This window comes from Xiphophorus hellerii, chromosome 8, assembly GCF_003331165.1.
Source record: "Xiphophorus hellerii strain 12219 chromosome 8, Xiphophorus_hellerii-4.1, whole genome shotgun sequence".
NCBI lineage: Eukaryota > Metazoa > Chordata > Actinopteri > Cyprinodontiformes > Poeciliidae > Xiphophorus > Xiphophorus hellerii.
In genome coordinates this window covers 7,735,452-7,753,035 of record NC_045679.1, presented here as the reverse complement: position 1 = coordinate 7,753,035, position 17,584 = coordinate 7,735,452, and the positions used below count along the sequence as shown (strand labels likewise).

The 17,584-nt window shown below is 37.3% G+C and overlaps 1 protein-coding gene across 11 annotated transcripts in view; it reads left to right on the top strand.

Annotated features, from left to right (window-relative positions):
* Nucleotides 1–8,781: 8,781 nt before the first annotated feature.
* Nucleotides 8,782–17,584, top strand: part of grin1a (glutamate receptor, ionotropic, N-methyl D-aspartate 1a) — a 53,147-nt gene continuing 44,344 nt past the window's right edge. For 5 of the 11 annotated variants that reach the window (XM_032570203.1, XM_032570202.1, XM_032570199.1 and 2 more), the window contains exons 1-3: nt 8,915–9,276; nt 13,674–13,808; nt 14,467–14,643. In XM_032570203.1, the coding sequence (XP_032426094.1) occupies nt 9,028–9,276; nt 13,674–13,808; nt 14,467–14,643 (561 nt within the window). In that variant the 5' untranslated portion in view covers nt 8,915–9,027. Of the gene's footprint in view, nt 9,277–13,673; nt 13,809–14,466; nt 14,644–17,584 lie in introns of all 11 variants that reach the window. The other 6 variants (XM_032570207.1, XM_032570205.1, XM_032570206.1 and 3 more) reach the window with 2 other exon arrangements.

The following is a 17,584-nucleotide window of genomic DNA, read 5'->3' as shown; positions in this document are numbered from 1 at the left end:
GGATTGTTTGTGCTGAAGCGTCACATTAATAATTAAGTAAACTTGGCTATTTAAAGAGGAAAGACACAGTTTTGAAAGCTTGTTAGGCCTGTTTTGGGTATGAAAAATTACCCGCTAGGTACGGAAAACGCTCTTTGTATTAGTGGATGTCGAGTTGAATCTGCAGCCTTGCGACGAGCTTCACAAAGCAGACAAACAACAACAGATGGGGCCCATCATCAGGCATCTGCTCCACAAGAGTTGGGTTTGGCTGCAGCGGAAGTGTCAGGAGTCGGTGATGGTCCCATCTGCAGCAAACCGTGCGCATGATTTCAGCTCACACAACACGCCGCACCACTCTCCCGCCTGGCCCACCGGACCAGCAGAACCTCATTCTGCAGAATCTCACCGGAACGACTGTAAGTCCAGGACTGTGGAAAACCGGGAGTCATCTTTTAATAAGCATGAATACAGCTGCAACTAACATAACTGGTTAATATATCTATTATTATTACGATTAAAAGGATAAATTTGCATTTTGCTGATTTTTCATTTAACCAGTTAAACCTTTAATATAAAGTATTACAAAAATGCAAACAAGCACATTTATTTTTTTAGATAAGAAAATACAAATATTAGGCAATAAAATATTTGCTAAAGCTAAAAAAATACTTTCTAACTGTTCAAAGTGTCACTATGATGGTATGAGACATATTCTGTGAAAAAGTCAAGCTGCCATCTCCCAGTGCTCCCAGTGCTCCCAGTGATACCTAGAAACACCCAATCAGAGCCATGAGGCGGGTTTAACACTTGCTCTCTGCTAGGGGCAGCTAGCATAGCATGTCATGAATGCTAAGGCTAGCTAGCATGGCCACTGATGATGGAGGTAACGTTACAGGAACATTAGAACATTTAGCAGCTAGTAAATGTTGATTTAACAGATTAATAAATTAATACCAGTTATTAATTGGTGCTTAAAGGAGATTTTTACAGAATTTGAACCTGGTGAAGCTACAAATGCCATTTGATGAGTTATGGGTAAAACATATTTACAGACCAACATGTTTTTTTCAATCTTAAATACAAAATGTATGTATTATTTATACAGTTTTAGCTCAAATCTGAGTGTCTTCCTTCAGAACATTGAGTCTTTATATTCCACTTAACAGTTTATCAGTTTCTAAAACAGTTGAGGATTATTTCAATGATTGATTAATCGCAATTAATCAGATTCATCGCTTCAGCCCTAAACATGACCATGTTTTACAAACAAAGAAAAGTTTCGAAATAAACGTCAGAACAGATATTTATATCAAAAACATAAAAATACATATTTTTCTCACTATCTGACATTAAAAAAGATGTCAGATAGTGACATCTTTTGCTAATAGTGGGTGGATTAGCAATATTTGAGCTAAACATTAACAAACCAGCGGATGTATTTTAAGGCAACACTTCAAATACGCTGCTTCCTTGTGAGACAACGCCAATTAAAACGGAATATTAAGAAGAGACACGATGCTAGATTTCAGTTTGTAAAGCCACTCAGGAACAACAAAGCTCATTTTTGGAGGTATGTCCTGTAATCTAATTTACAAATGAAAGATTTTCACCATAATGACTGGAAGAATAATGATAATCCTAAAGCACTTTTCAAAACATTAGTTCTGCTAATGCTAAAGCGCTACACCAATGCGGTATTAACAGAACTAATGCTAAAATGCTATACCAATGCTTCTAATGTAGCTCTTTAGCATTCAAAGCTAATGCTAAAGTACCACACCAGTGCAGTATTAGTAGAAGCTATTGCTCAAGTGCTATACCAACGCAGTATTAATGGAAGCTAATGCTAAAGTGCGAAATTCAACCGTGCTGTTAGTATATAACCAAAACTTTAACATGGATGTTGAACTTTATTCTGTTGAATGTTTACAAAACTGTCAAGTAAAAATTAACCTAGTAAAGCTAAATGGGCTAGTGATAATTGTTTTCAAAGCTAGCAAAAACACTAAAGCTCTAAGCGAAAAATTAGCTGCACTGTTAGCACATAAACCGATTAACAGAAGTTCATCCACCAGAGTTTATTATGTAATTTTCCCTTTTTACAATTGAGCTGGGTTGTAAAACTTTAAGGCTTTATTCCCGCCTGACCTTGGTTGGGGTTTTCAGAAACGCTACTACACAGTTAGCTAGCAGGCATTCTCCGCTGTGACACAAAAATCTGATTAATAAAGCCCGCAGCATCCTTCGGGGCTTTTATTTTTAGCTTTTTAAAAGTAAAAATTAGAATCTGGAAAAGATTTTCCATGTTCAGCTGCAGCATTGAGACAAAACGAACCAGAAGGGAAGAATAGTCGAGTTCCACATGCATGATTTATGCAAGAAGCTCGCGCTAACATGAAAAACACATTGGAAAGGCAGGCATCCATCTGAAAATGTCTCCTTAAATCAATAAATTTCAAGGTCTCATCGTCATTTTTGTCACAGCTCTTGCAGAAAGAGGTTCGATTCCAGTCCAACAGGAGCCTCTTCGCTCAGCCTCACTCCCCGTATAACCAGTTGTTTTCTTCACACCATTCCACTTTAGCATGCTAGCTTTCATTTGCTGCACAGACCAGGAGGAGGACAGGCAGTTTGCAGAGAAGCAAGCTGCTGTCATGTTGAGCGCTAAGGCATGTAGGCGTTGAAGCGCAACACGTTCTGACTGTTCTGTCCTTCACTTCACTCGCAGTTTGAATGCTTCCAACGACGTCGATTCATCTTTCATTCACTCAGGCCTTCATCTTCAACAACAAAAGGGTTTTAGAGAGAGGAGGGACAATGACTAAAAAGATTTTATATCGTTAAGATGTTAAAACCTTGAAGAAATGAGTGAAATTATTTTAGTTTTGTGTCATTTAACCTTCCACATATTGGAAAATTGGTTAACATTTCAAAAATCTATGATGATTTAGACATTAATCCCTAATTAGTGTGTATTTTTAAAAATATATTATTCAGCCTTTGTTCTTTACAACTGCATGTTAGAGCCGTTGTTAATAGGAGAAAATGAGTAAATTATAGAAAAAAATTAGAAATTTTAGAAAAAACATGGAGATTTCTGAATTTGAAGTCAAAAATGTTATAGAAAAATAATCATAAATTTTGAGATTAATTCTGATAAATTTTCAAGAAAGAAATTTGGACATTTCTGACTTTCAAGACATGAAAATGTTCAACGTTTGAAACTCAGAAAATTTCTAAAAGTTTAAAATTTTTGACTTTCAAAACTGAATTTCTGAGGTTAATCTCAAAATATAATTTTTTTTCAAGCAAATTTTAGACTTTTTAAACTCAGAAATTGAAATATTTTGAGAAAATTTCTGAGATTAATCTCAAAATTTCTTTGTTTTTTCTTGTAAATATTTTAACTCTTCAAAGCCAGAAAATTCCCAAAAATTTCAGATTTTTTTTCTAGCAAATTTTCAGCTTTTCAAACCCAGAAATTTCCTTATTTTTTCTAGGAAATTTCTGAGATTAATCTCAAAATGTACGTTTTTTTGGTGGAAATTTACTTCTCTTTTTTTATATCTGCAGTTCACTGTTGTAGCTTTACGTTGAGTGAAGTTTTTTGTTTGCTTTTCCTAAAACAAACTTCTAATTCATGCATATAAATATTGTTCTGGTTGGTTGCATTTGTTTAAGTTCATATTTATCACTTTGCGTAAGTAAAACAAGCCGCTAAGAAAACAGCAATCAATTTCTTGCTGATATTGCAACTTGGTGTGCAATACCAGAAATGACCAGCAGGGGGGACACTTGGAGGATTTCAGTAGAAACTTTTACGTTCAGGCATTAATTGTTGTCATAGGAATGTTTTCTTCATTATGTGTGTATCAAACTACATTGTTACAACCAAATACAAGCCTAAATTTGATCTATTAATATTGTATTAGATTCCCCAAAAATTATACTCCGTAGCACTTCAACATATTTTTACTCAAGTGAAAGTAAAAAGGTGTTTTTGTAAAAAGGTGACTCAAGCAATGAGTAACTGATCAAAACATCAATCATTTAATATTTAAAAATGAAAAGTATAAAGTTAAAAAATATAAAGTTAAGTGGAAAGTTTGGCATTTTAGGAACCAAAATGAGAATAATTCACATAAAAATCAAATTTGAAAATCAGGCAAAATAAAATTTTGAACATAAAACCTGTGAAACTTTAACAAAAACTGCAGGTGTGTGTTCATTTTTGATTAAAACAAACTAATTCTTCATTCGGGGTATACAAAAGTTTTGCTCAATTAAAAGTAGAGATACTTTATTATAAAATTACTCAATTAAAAGTCAAAACTACAGCGTAGTTAAAGTAAATTTTTCCCAAAAAGTTACTCAAGTAAAAGTAACTACACAACTCCAGCAGTTTTTAATAAATTATTCCACAGCAGATTTAGCAGTAATGAATAATAAAACATCATCAGCCTTCGATGCTGAAGAGCCCAGCTTTCATTCAGGGGCCAAACGGGACCAAACGGGACCAAACGGGACCAAACGGCCCCGCGGTGCGTTTTAATGTCCCCGCTCTGATACATCCTCCATCTTCTCATATTGTTTTCCAGAACTTATTAGAAGGAATTGCTGATATGGGAATTGCTGCTTTAGAGCAATATCCACACAGAAACACGAGTTCCTCCCTTTGCTCTGCAGAGGACTGTGTGTGTGGGCGGAGTGTGAATCACTCAAAGCGTCTTCCTGCAGCGTGTGTGTGTGTGTGTGTGTGTGTGTGTGGGTGCGTGGGTGTGTGTGTGTGTGTTGGTGTGTGTGTGTGTGTGTGTGTGTGTGAACTTGGTTTTTGTCTCGCTGTGTTTATGATTTATCCTCAAACAACCGGAGAGTTGTTGTTCTGTTTGAAGCCCGATTCTGGTCCAGTTTTATCGATGTGTGAGGAGGAGGATGAGGAGGAGGATGAAGATAACGAGCCGCCTGTGACGGTCAGGCTGCGAGCTAATCATAGCTTTACTCTAAAACTTATTTATTTTTTCTGGTATTTCTAGGAAATTGGTGGTGATGGAGACATTTCTTCTCCTGTCTGAATTGTTTTTAAAATATTTTTCTGCTTTTGTTTTAATATAAGAATATAAGAAATTTTTTTGTGATCTCAAAATGTTTTATTTTTTTTGAATTTTTCAAACTCAGATATTTTCTTGTTTTTTCTAGGTCATTCCTGAGACTAATCTCAAAATTTGTTATGTTTTTTCTATCAAATTTTCAAGCTCTTTATATCTTGAATCTTTTGTAGCAAATTTTTCACTTTTCAAGCTCAGAAACTTTCTTAATTTCTTCTAGAAAATTTCTGAGATTAATCTAAGAATTTCAGATTTTTTTGTGAAATTTTCTACTTTTCAAACTCAGAATTTTCAATGTTTTGCTATAAACTTTCTTAGATTAATCTCAAAATTTCAGATTTTTTTCTAGCACATTTTTGATTTTTCAAACTCAAAAATGTCAAAGTTTTTTCTAGATAATTTCTGAGATTATTCTACGAATTTCAGTTATTTTTTTGTGGCAGAATTTTACTCCCCATTTTCTTCCATAATGACCTCAATAGGCTGTCAGATGACAGAGACCTTTCTTCTTCTCTCTGAGTAATGTTCTAAATGTTTTCCTGCTCCAGGGACTTTGTTTATTCGCCTTAATGAGGAAAACCTTTAAAAATAAATCCTTCCAGACGAGCCCAGAGGGAAAAGCAGGACTCACGCTCGCTCATCCTTCTATGATTTATTCAGATGTTGATCCAAAAAACAACAGAGAAAAAAGTTTTTCTCCTTTGAAAATACAGTTTCTTTCGTTGTCCTGCATCTAATATTAACTACTTTTGCTTTGTTTTATTTTTACTGTCCAGTAAAAACAAAGACGACCATATTTGGTAGTTCTTCTACTTTCTGTCTAGTTTTAGCTCTTTAATGGAAAAACACTTTTATCATCACACTTAGATGCTGTTATTTATACCAAATATTCCTCACGTAAATAAAAGTGTAGTTTTCACATGAGTACATTTGCTGCTATTACATATTGATTTTATTTTAAATCCATGTTTCTCAGCTCTTATTGCTACAGCTTGTAAAATAAAACTAACTCTACATGCTGAACTCACCCAACATGGTGGTGGCACCGTCATGCTGCGGGGATGTTTTTCTTCTGCAAGGATGAGGAAGTTGGTCAGAGTTGAAGATGGAGGCTGCAAAAACAATAGTACTGAGGAGAATAACCCTCAGCATACCACTATAGGACATTTTCATATGTTGGGAATGGTCCAGTCAAAGTCCAGACCTTAATCCAACTGGCACAACCTTCAAATTTACCTTCGCTGAGGCTCTCCTTCCAATTTACCTGTGCTTGAGCTTTTTCTTTTGGAAGAAAGAAAAATATTTCAGCCTCTAGATGAGACTGTTTGCAGTGGAAGGTGGTGTTGAATAAAAACGCACACCGCACTTTTAAGACTTCAATTTGCAAAATGAGAAAATCCATTTCAAATTCGGTGCAACTTTAGCTGCAAATCTTTGCTGTTGTTCCGCTGATGTCAACACAATTATTTCGCAGTTGCTTCCATTAATGAAATAAGAAACTAAGTTAAATTAAAATAACATGTTTTTACAGAAGAGCAACACATTCAAATTATGTAAAATCTTTTTATAAACTGCGACGAACCTGTGAGCTGCATATTGTCCAGAGAAAGACATCATCCTCCGACTACTTCCTGTCGTCTTCTTCGTCGTTTTCGCCAGTAGTAACATCCTGCTGTTGGTCACGTGACTCGTGTGATGCGGAAAAGAAATGTTTAGATTACAGTTTTATGAAATTCATCAAACTACGGCTGGTGTTCTGACTATCTGTGCTACCCATCAAGCCGCCCTACGCTGTGGCGATGCGCATGCGCACACCGATGTTACGCCATAGGTTGCTTCGTCTGTTTTATGTCGTCATTTCATCCCAGCGCAGAATCTTATTGTTTGTTTTTCTTTTCTTCTCAAAATCGGCGTGTTTCCTATAATTTCGTAACTTCAGTTTGCGCAAACAAAATAATAAATACTAGCAAAATACAACGAAGCTTGTTGTTATAATGTGAATTAAACGTGAATTAAAATTACGATTCTTGGTTGTTTTTATTTAATGTCTGGTTTTGCTGCTCTGTCTGTGTCGTCCTTATGATTATTATTATTACTATTATTGTTACTATTATTGTTATTACTGTTATCATTATTGTCCTCGCGGCAGAGAGAGCTCCACTGAGGGCGCGCGCGCTCTTGTTGCGAAAGAAGCCTGTTTCCATGGCAACCGGGAGGCTGATTCGCCTGGTTTCTGCCCAGGCTGCAGGGACGATCCCCGCAGCAGCAGCAGCAGCAGCAGCAGCAGCTTGTTCAACAGAAACAGGCAGACATTAGACTGCAGGAGGAGAAACTCGGTACCTGCGCTGTTTACTTAGTGTTTGGGTTTATCTCGTCTCTGAGGACGAGACTAAATGTTTAAGGAGACGAGAAAGGAAGAAAGAAATTAAGAAAGAAAGATGGCGCCCGTGTTTGGTGTGATTAATGAGGTTTGGTTCGTTTCAGGGTTTTTTTTTTTTTATACCCAGGAGGGATAAATAATGACCCAAATTGAATTTTATCACCTCGTTGCTCAAAAACACTGAGATGAAAATATATATTAAATAAAATAAAGATCAAGAGAAAAAAAATTAACTGTCTTATGAGATTAGAGATTTTTTAAATCATCGTTTAAATAAATTTGCATTCAATTTATTTCATTAATTTTTATATGGATTTCTTACATATATTTTTTATGCATTATTTGGTTTCATAATATTTATTATTAATTAGTATGGAGGACCAATAGTGCCAAAATTCTCCAACTGAGAATTTTAAATGGAAGAATTTGAATTAAAAGCTACAACAGCATTTAATTTCCCTTTGGGACTAACAAAGTATTTTTGAATTGGATTTGAATTTGAATTCAAGTTGGTAAATACATATTTATGTGTAATATTTTTTTTAAAAGTGGAATTCACTTCACAAAATAAAGACAATCGTTTCAGAATCCTATGTTGCAGTACGTTATTATTTTATTTAACTCTGTATAACGTAACACATCTAAACAAATGGGTGGGGCTAAAACTGCTGAAGGCAATGTGATTGGTCAGTTGAGCTGCGGTATTTTTAACTCAATTAAATAACAGGAGCCATTTATACTTATGTTTAGTCATAAAAATATTGTATAAAATAATTTGTGCTTAAATATGTTCATCTAATCAGTTATTGACACACAAAAATAATGTCAACTATACAGTTGCACACAAATATTCACTTATTTGCAATAATTTAACATTATTTTATTTTATTTATCAGATTTTGGCACTTTTGGTTCTCTGTACGCCACTGTTCATTAATACTTGAAGCATCAAAAGAGCAGAAACAAACAATTTGCTGATGTTTTTTAAATGTTTCTTTCCTCTGATGTGTTTGGACCAACCAGAACCTCCCAACCAGAACCTGCCTGTTTTATCCCAGCAGCAGCGGAACCGCAGAAGCTGCTCGGACTGAATGAAGCGGATCCCGCGGGAGCGCGCACAAGCAGCCGATCGCCGCGGCGCGCATCGCACAGCTGTCAGCACCAAGGACAGCACCGGCACCGGCTCCGCTCCAGACGCGGTTCGGGAGTCCAAACGGGCTGGGACGCGGTTCGACGGAAGCTAGTGCGATGATTTAGCTAGCCTTTTTTTTAAAAAAAATAAAAATAATTATTTTATTTTATTTTTTTTAGAGAAACAGAGAAAAAAGATGCATTTCGGAGGTTTCCGCTCCTGATCAGGCACATTCCTCCGCATTTCGCATAGCCAGCGCTTCTCTCCGGGCTTCCGTTTTCCTTTTTCGGGGCTCCCATCCTCCCCCCGCCCCGGCCGGTTTCGTCGCCCACCTGGATCGCGCCCGCCTCGCTCAGTACGAGCCGAGCCGAGCCGCCACCGCGGAGAAAAGGGACCGGGCTGCGCTGTGCGGGTTGGCGCTCCACGCGATGCGTCTGTTTCTGCTGGCGGTGCTCCTCTCGTGCTCCTGCGCGCGGGCCGGCTGCGAGCCCAAGATCGTGAACATCGGGGCCGTCCTGAGCCAGAAGAGGTACGAGCAGGTGTTCAAGGATGCCGTGAACCAGGCCAACCAGGTGTACGGCCGGGACAAGTTCAAGCTGAACGCCATTTCCGTCACGCACAAGGCCAACGCGATCCAGATGGCTCTGTCGGTGTGCGAGGACCTGATCCACAGCCAGGTAACCGACCCGCCGCGTCGGAGCAGAGGCTCCCCACCATGACACGTTCAAAGTTTTCATTTTCCATTGAAGGAGAAATCTACGGAAGACAATTATTGCCACTGGAAGAGGAAAGAAAGTCAGATTTCTTTTTTTTTTGTCAAAATTCTGACATTTTTCTCAAAATTCTGTTGTTTTTTTTTTTTACTCAATTCTGAGTTTAATCTCGAAATTCTAACATTAATCTCAGAATTCTGACATTTTTTCCTCATAATCTGGAGAATAATCTAAGAATTCTAACTTTTTTCTCACAATTCAGAATTTAATCTGAGAATTCTGACTACAATCTCAAAATTCAAACTTTTTGTAATCTCAGATTTCAAACTTTTCCTCATAATTCTGACTTTAGTCTCATAATTTGTACTTTTTTGCAGAATTCTGACGTTTTTCTAAAAATTCAGACTTTTATTCTCAGAATTTTGACTTTGATCTTACAATTCAGAATTTAATCTCTAAATTCTCACTGTAAACTCAAAATTACAACTTTTTCCCCTCAAATTCTGAATTCTCAAAATTCAGGCCTTTTTGTCAGAATTCTGACTTTAATTTTAAAATTCTGACTTTTTTGCTCATAATTCGGACTGTAATCTCAGAATTTGAACTCCTTTTCACCGAATTCTGACTTTAACATCAAAATCATGACTTTAATCAAAATTCATACTTTTTCACAGAATTCTGATGTTTAATCTCAGCAGATTAAAATCGGAATTATGAGAATGAATTTGTGAATTTGCACCTCACACAAGTTTCCTGGTCTAGTTATAGTGCAAATATCTTGGCACTTGAAATGAGACAAAACTAAGTGGAAAGCAACTTTTCAGTTAGTTTTAAAATATGATCTTGTTTTAAGTCAGTAATTTTTCAGTACGCTTTGTGAAAGACATAGTTTTGAGTCGACTGACGTTTCCTGTGTAGGAAATAAATTTATTGGTGTTATATAGTATTGAAATGAGCAAAACTGACAGAAATGAAAGGTGGACATATATCATGCGTTATAATTCTATGTTACATAAGTTGCCCTTTGTGAATTAAAGTATTGACATCTGCTGACTTAATAATAATAATAAATCCATTTAAATGCGGCTGCAACATAAAAATCAGACTTGATCTGAGTTTAGCTTCAAAACATAAATATTCCTCTCAACATTTAGAAACTGATGTTTCTTTCCACTTTGTGTTGCTCCTACATGACGAACTCCCCACAGATCTTTCAGCGCCGGCGTTCAAAAATAGCCTTTGGTTTGAGGCAGATTCCAGACGATAGGACCGCTCCACTTTTCCGGGCGCACAGCTGCAGATCTACTGAAGTGCACAGGAGCAGGTCAGGGGTGAAAATCTGCAGAACATTAAAACACGCCTGCAAGAAGCAGCCGGGGGATAGTTCAAGGCAAACCGCAGCTTAACTGAGCAAGACGACAACTTTTCAGGAGGGATGATTTCTGTTACTGCCGCGCTGATGCGGAGACGGCAAACTCATCTTCATTTTGGGCCGTGTCCAGATTATGAATGTCCTCAACGGGCTGCTTGAAATGATAAAATCCATTAGCAAACCTATATCACAAGAATTTGTTGGTAACAATCATAAATGATCATAAAATAGTGAAATGAAGAAGAGGATTAAGTCCTGAAACAACAAAATAACTAAGTCAGAAATCTGAGAAAAAAAGTGAAAATTCTAAGATTAAAGTTAGAATTTTATTTTATATTTTTATTTCTTGACCCGAATCGTCTTCCATATAAAACTGCCTTCTTTATTTCATTTGTACTGTTATTGCCTCCAAACTGTAGTGGTGCAAAAAGTGTGAAAACGCCTTGAAAATGCTGGAATTTTACTGTGAACCCTGGAAGAAGCGCCGGCGTTATGTCACAGCGACCCGAGGCGTGAATCTCTCTCCCACACACATAATTAGGCTTCATACAAAAACCCAGAAAGAACACCCACAGGTTCAGATCTGCTTTCTCATCCTCTGCTTGCTGTATCGCCTCAAACCGATGCACTCCCGTGGAATAACACAGGCCCATCCGATCACATGTGCACCCAAAACACCAAACAGTCCTGATGTGCAAATGAGAACAAACCGTCTGAAGTGGACAGAAAGTCTGCGGGGAGTTTAATCAGATGAGATTAGCTTGTAGGACGCAGTGGCAGATGGAGGAGAAGAGCTGCCTGCGAGCATTCCTTGGAAGGAAGACCTCATTTCTGACCCAGCCATACGGGAAGCTCCCATCCAATAATCCGGGCCGCAGTGTCTCTGCCAGCCTGATCCCCTTTCCTCCCCGCCCGCCTCCCAGGCGTCTCATCCGCTCTGGTTTCCAACCCAAACACCCACAATGACGAACAAAAGACTTATTCCTCCTGCGTGACTAACATCCTTCCAGACGACAATGTTATTTTTAACCTTTTTATGCAACTTTTTGGAGCAGAGAGGAGTCTGGTTTAATTTATCTGCAGGATGTGATGTCTAAATTAATAGCTGCAGATGCTAATGGGGGTAAATCTTCTGGTTTCCCATTAATAATCATAAAACAAGACACAGTTTGGATTTTTCTGTTGATTCAGAACCAAATTATTTCAACTGATGCTAAAAAACTGAGATCAAAATCATATTCATTATTCCTAGCTCCCATGAGGCTTTGCGTGAATAATGGGCGCGACTTCCGCCGCAAACCGGAAACGGCATTTGTTTACATGCTAGCAACGCGCTAGCCGGCTCTCGTCAGATGTTTTAGTCTATAAAATATGAGAACACCAGCTGCCACAGCTCAAATGTGACAGATGCTGAAGGTGAGTAGGAGGATGAGTGACTTGAAGGAGTATGTTACTGTTTACAGCCGGAAGTTTGGCGCATGCGCACAATGCCAGAAGGCAAGAAGACGATTCATTTACCTGCCATCCGTAGCCGCAGAAGCAGAACAACCCCGTTAACAAAATAAAAGCTGGACACGTAGAGATTGTTCACTTAGTGCGGTGAGCCACAGGAAAGGGGAAATAACAGAAACAATTCAAAACCCCTAGTGTTGTTTTTTTCTGGCTCTGTGTAGGCTAAGCTACATGCAGGCAGGTTGCCATAGCAACTGACAATGGCTCCACAAAAAACAAAACAAAAAAAAAACTTTCCCACACAGAGAAGTGAATATTCAGTCCATTACAGTTTTATGTTTTTAGGTTTGATGTTCACTTTGTGATTATTGATAAGTGGTGTCTGTGGTAGATTAGCTAACGCTGCTGTTAGCTAATCTAACACTGCAGCGGCTGGTTAGCTCATTGAAACACCTGCTTTACTGATAATCTGTCACAGTTAGTTTGTGGGTTGCCTTTCTTTTTTTATTTCATAACTCAACCGAAACACATGGAATTCCACAGCACGTCTACATGTTATGGTTGTCATAGTCAAGCTAGCATAGCTGAAATACTTCCCTCTCCCTTGTTATTTTTTTTAAATTAACTTTATCTTGTTGTAGTGTTGACAATTAGTAGCGAAGCACTGCTCGGTTTTTCTTTTATATTTTTACCAGCTGAACAGGAGACAGGAGGAGATTACCTCACAGCGGCAAGTTGGAAGGTCAAAAAAGTTTTGTCAAAAGAAAAGTAAAACTTTCATATGCACATTTAAGATTTAGTGCATTATGTTGACAAGTTGATGGCTAAAACTACTGGTAGTCATCGTCGGCAAGCAGCTTATTTCCCTCCGGGATGAAGATTGTCACATTTATGAGATACATGTTGGCTGAAATGTTCTTCCATAGAATTAAAACTAAAATATATTTTATTGCTTTTTACACCAAACACTATGGAGGAAGTTCAGAACAGTTATAAAGACTAGATGAAAATAATGACTTAAATGTTTTAAAATATGGTTTTTAAAAAATCATAATTAAATATTAAAGTTTTATTTAATATTTAATAAGTTATACTTTTAGAAAGTTTTTTTTGTTTTCAAATTTAAATAATTAATTATGTAAACTATTAATTGAATAATTTAATAAGTGAGTTATTTATGAACCACATAGCACATTTTAGCGTCAAGGCAGTTGGAAGAGTTTCACATCGTAAATAACAACATGCATGAACCAATGGAGAAACAAGTTAGAATAAGAAATGTTACATTTTGTCGAGTGCCATCATCAAAATCAGAAATACAAATAAAATATGTTGGTCAATGTTCCATTTAATATGCTTCAAAAGCAACTCTAAACAGGTGAGTTTTTAACGGATTTGCAGTTTTCTGGAAGTCTGTTCCACATTTACGACCCTCTTATATCTCCATACAAAAATTAAACATTTAAAAAAATATATATATTAGTGTTGTTGTGATTTATTAGCGTTTTCATCCTTCTTTTCCTGCGTTTCTCTGCAGGTTTACGCCATCCTGGTGAGTCACCCTCCTCAGTCCAGCGACCATCTCACCCCGACGCCCGTCTCCTACACCGCCGGCTTCTACCGCATCCCGGTGGTGGGGCTCACCACGCGCATGTCCATCTACTCCGACAAAGTGAGTGACGGATGAAAACGGCTGGAGAGTCGGCACTCGCATGAATTAAGGAGTTCCCCAGGGACGCCTTCCAGAGCATCCTAGATTAAACGTCCCATCAGCGTCCATTAGGGGAGTTGTGATTAAACGGCTTTCCAGATGAAAGTCGAAAGTCTGCCATTAATATTGCCCCTGATGTAAAAAAGAAAAAGCTATGACGCACAAACCGCAGTAATGAACTCTTAAAAGCAATCAGACGAGTTAAAAAAAAGCCGAGGCATTAAAAATTTAAAGGAGGCCTTGGAAGATCTCCATTAACATCAGAGGGAGGATTTCACAACACTGGAAACATTTACAGATTTTATTTAAGTAATATGGTTTTACTTAAGTGGAAAAACACCCTGGAGTAAACTTTGAAAAGTGATTAATTTTAAAAGTAATAAAAAATACTTTTGAAATTTGAAATATCAGAATTGCATATAACTTTTCAGAGACAAAGCTTACCAGCAACAGAACTGCAGCTTCTTTTTTGATTCATAATGAGTGTTTGGAGATAGAGCATCCTCCCGCGGTTGCAGGGATTGAAATTAATCTCTTAACAGATGGTAAATTATTATGTTTTCTTTTTTGTGAAGTTTTCCCTTCCTCACCGGTCCGTTTCCCTCTCGGTTCTCCTCAGAGCATCCACCTGTCCTTCCTGCGGACGGTCCCGCCGTACTCCCACCAAGCTCACGTTTGGTTCGACCTGATGCGCGAGTTCAACTGGAACCACATCATCCTGATCGTCAGCGACGACCACGAGGGCCGGGCGGCTCAGAAGAGGCTGGAGACGCTGCTGGAGGAGCGAGAGACGAAGGTGAGACGCCGGGGCGCTGCGACCCGCCCTCATCTCCTCCCTCCACCTTTAGGGAGTGTGTGAGAACGAGTGTGTGCGAGTGTTTTTCGGAGATCTTCTGTGTACCTAGCTGTTTCCCTCTCTGTTGTCTGAGCACATCTCTTTCTCACCATTGTGTAAACATTGGCTAACATTCCCAGAGACATCAACAGCGTCTAATGTGGTCTAATCTGACAGAAGTTTGTATGTTTATTTGCTCATCTTCACGTTGCTTTTCGCCACAGTCCAAATTATCTTGTGTCTATCCACACTGGGAGCCAAATAGTGGACTTTAACATGGGGCTCTGCAAACCATCGCAGAAAAACAAAATGGTTTTTTTACTGTAGAAACTTTGGCATGTTTTGTCACGTTACAGATGCAAAGTTTAATGTTTTTCCTTTAGCAGAAGGAGGTTGATTTTTTTTTTTGTTTTACTTGCAAAATTTTACATAAGAAAGTAAAAAAAAAAATTTGCGTTGCACATCATCCTGAACATCCTCTCAGGGAAATAAGGCAGTGGCAGCATCATGCTGTGGGGATGATTTCCTACAGAAAAGACAAGGAAACTGTTTAGAGTTTATGGACATTTTTTATAGGGAAATTGCACAAGAACCTGCAAAAAGATTAGAAAATTAAAAATATAAACATTCAGACAGAAAAATAAATAGATTTTTTATTGTTGGCTTAACATAATATTTTAATAAAAACACATTAAACAAGTAATCCAACCAAAAAGTAATTTTAAATTAAATTAAATCTCTTATACAGCGCTTTTGAACCCTAAAAAGGTTCTCAGCTACACTTAACATTAATAGCAACTTAATAAGTTAACCTTAGTTTTGTTTATTTTATACATATTTTAATACTTTTTCATCTTTGTTTGAACCTACATAAATCAGTGTTGTTACTGAATTTATGTTATTATGGTTATTTTACTGATTACTTGGTTTAAAAAGTAGTTGGATTACAAGTTACTTTATTAGTTACATCACATCTGTCTCACCAACGGTCACTTTACTGGAGGTGAGTTTTTAACAATGTCAGAAATGTTCCTCCTGACATTACAAAACTGTTTTCTGACAAAAATGTGCATTTTTTATTTAAAAAATGAAATAAAAATTTATTTTTTTTGACTTCACATAGCATAAATTTCTGAAAAACACAATTTTGGCACCAAATTCCATCTTTTATTGTTTGTGTTGGGAAACCTCCTGCATTAGTTGGAGCTTTCTGATTCTCTACCTGCTGGAAATTTCTCTTTAATTATGTTTTTTAAGCCAAATAAAACTTTGTCACCAGCACAGAATGTAAAGTGAACCTGAATGTTTTCATGTTTAGCTGAAACAAACTGAAAATAGTGACGTATTTTCAGAGAAAACATTTCTCTCTTGTTGTTTACGTTTGTGTTGTTGACTCCTGGAGGCAGCTAATAAATCGTTTTGCAAAGAAAAATGACAAAAATAAACCAGAGTTATTTTATAAGTTATTTTAATAGGTCTGAATCAATTAATTGTGATTATATTGAAGTAATTGTCAATTTATTTAGTAATCTATTAATCGTGAATTGGCGCATACAGACTAAAAAAAGCCAATTGTTGAAAAAAACTGTGTTCATAGCAGTAATTAAGCCAAACTGCTAAAATTTTTACACATTTTGCATTTAAAATAAAAACACTATTATTGTAAATTTGTTTCACTCAAAACTCAAGTGAATTTTAGCTTCACCCAGTTCATATGTACTAAAGGAATTATATATTTCTGTATTTTAGGTAATAAAATGTTTATTTTATCATTAAAAAGGAACCGAATGATTTGCTTACGTTCATCTTTTAATGCAAATAATCAATCCAAAATAAAACTCATTCAAGTTTGCATTTGTGACATGAGAAAAAGTAAAAGTGGATCATGTTCCTAAATGTTTTTGTAAGCTGAATTCAGAGTTAGAACATAACAAAGTTTCCCCAGTTAGGTAGAAACACAATTAGGATGAAAAGAAAAACTGAACCTGAACTCGATCCATTTAACAGGAGGTAATCTCTGTGGGACGGGTTTTCGCTCCTCTCGGGGCGACTTTCTGCTGTAATTGTGTGCTGGAGTGAAATGAGTCCCGATTCGGAGGCTTAATTAAATCAGAAGCTGCAGAGATTCAGAATATGACATCCACCCGAGGCTGTTTGCCCAAGTTGAAGCGAAAGCTGCTCTGATTGCTGGGATCAGCGCGAGCCGCCAACAGGAAAACACTTCAGAAGAAAAAAAAAATCACGCCGCCATTTACTCAGCTCAAATCATTTAGCCCAGAGTCGCATCCTGCATTTACGGAGAAAAAACAGACAATTAAAAGCTTGTGATGAGGATCCAGGAAGCTGCTTTTATGCACGGTGCAGTTTGGATGTCAGAATGAGCCCATCTGTGCTCTCCATCTAACGCCGCCGCTCGTTTTCCTGTGAGACGCCAGTCAGGAGTGGATATTTATACACAACTGCTGCGCCAGTTTAACGTCTAGCTGCTGTGGAAATACATCCGAGTTCAGGAAGCGATTATTGTACCGAAAGCTCAGAGTGGAACGGAAGAAGACTGAAAATCCACACAAATAGACAAGAACAGAGAGAAAATTGATTCTAGGACTAATTGTGTGTTTACTGTACGCGTCACTGGGTTCAGTTCTGTCAATAAACGAATAAAAACGACACGTTGTGTTTCTAATTCCCACACAACCTGCAGCTGAAGCCACATATTTACACACACCGAATAAAACTGACAAAACCTTTAACCCAAGTCATACAGTACAAAATACAGCCATCTATGGAGCTAAATTGGTGCCACAAAGTTTGTTCAAGAGAAAAAAGTAAGATTTGAAACTGAAAAAGAATCAAAAACTGAAAAAACAAAACTCAAACCTTGAATCTGAACATTTTCTTTTTC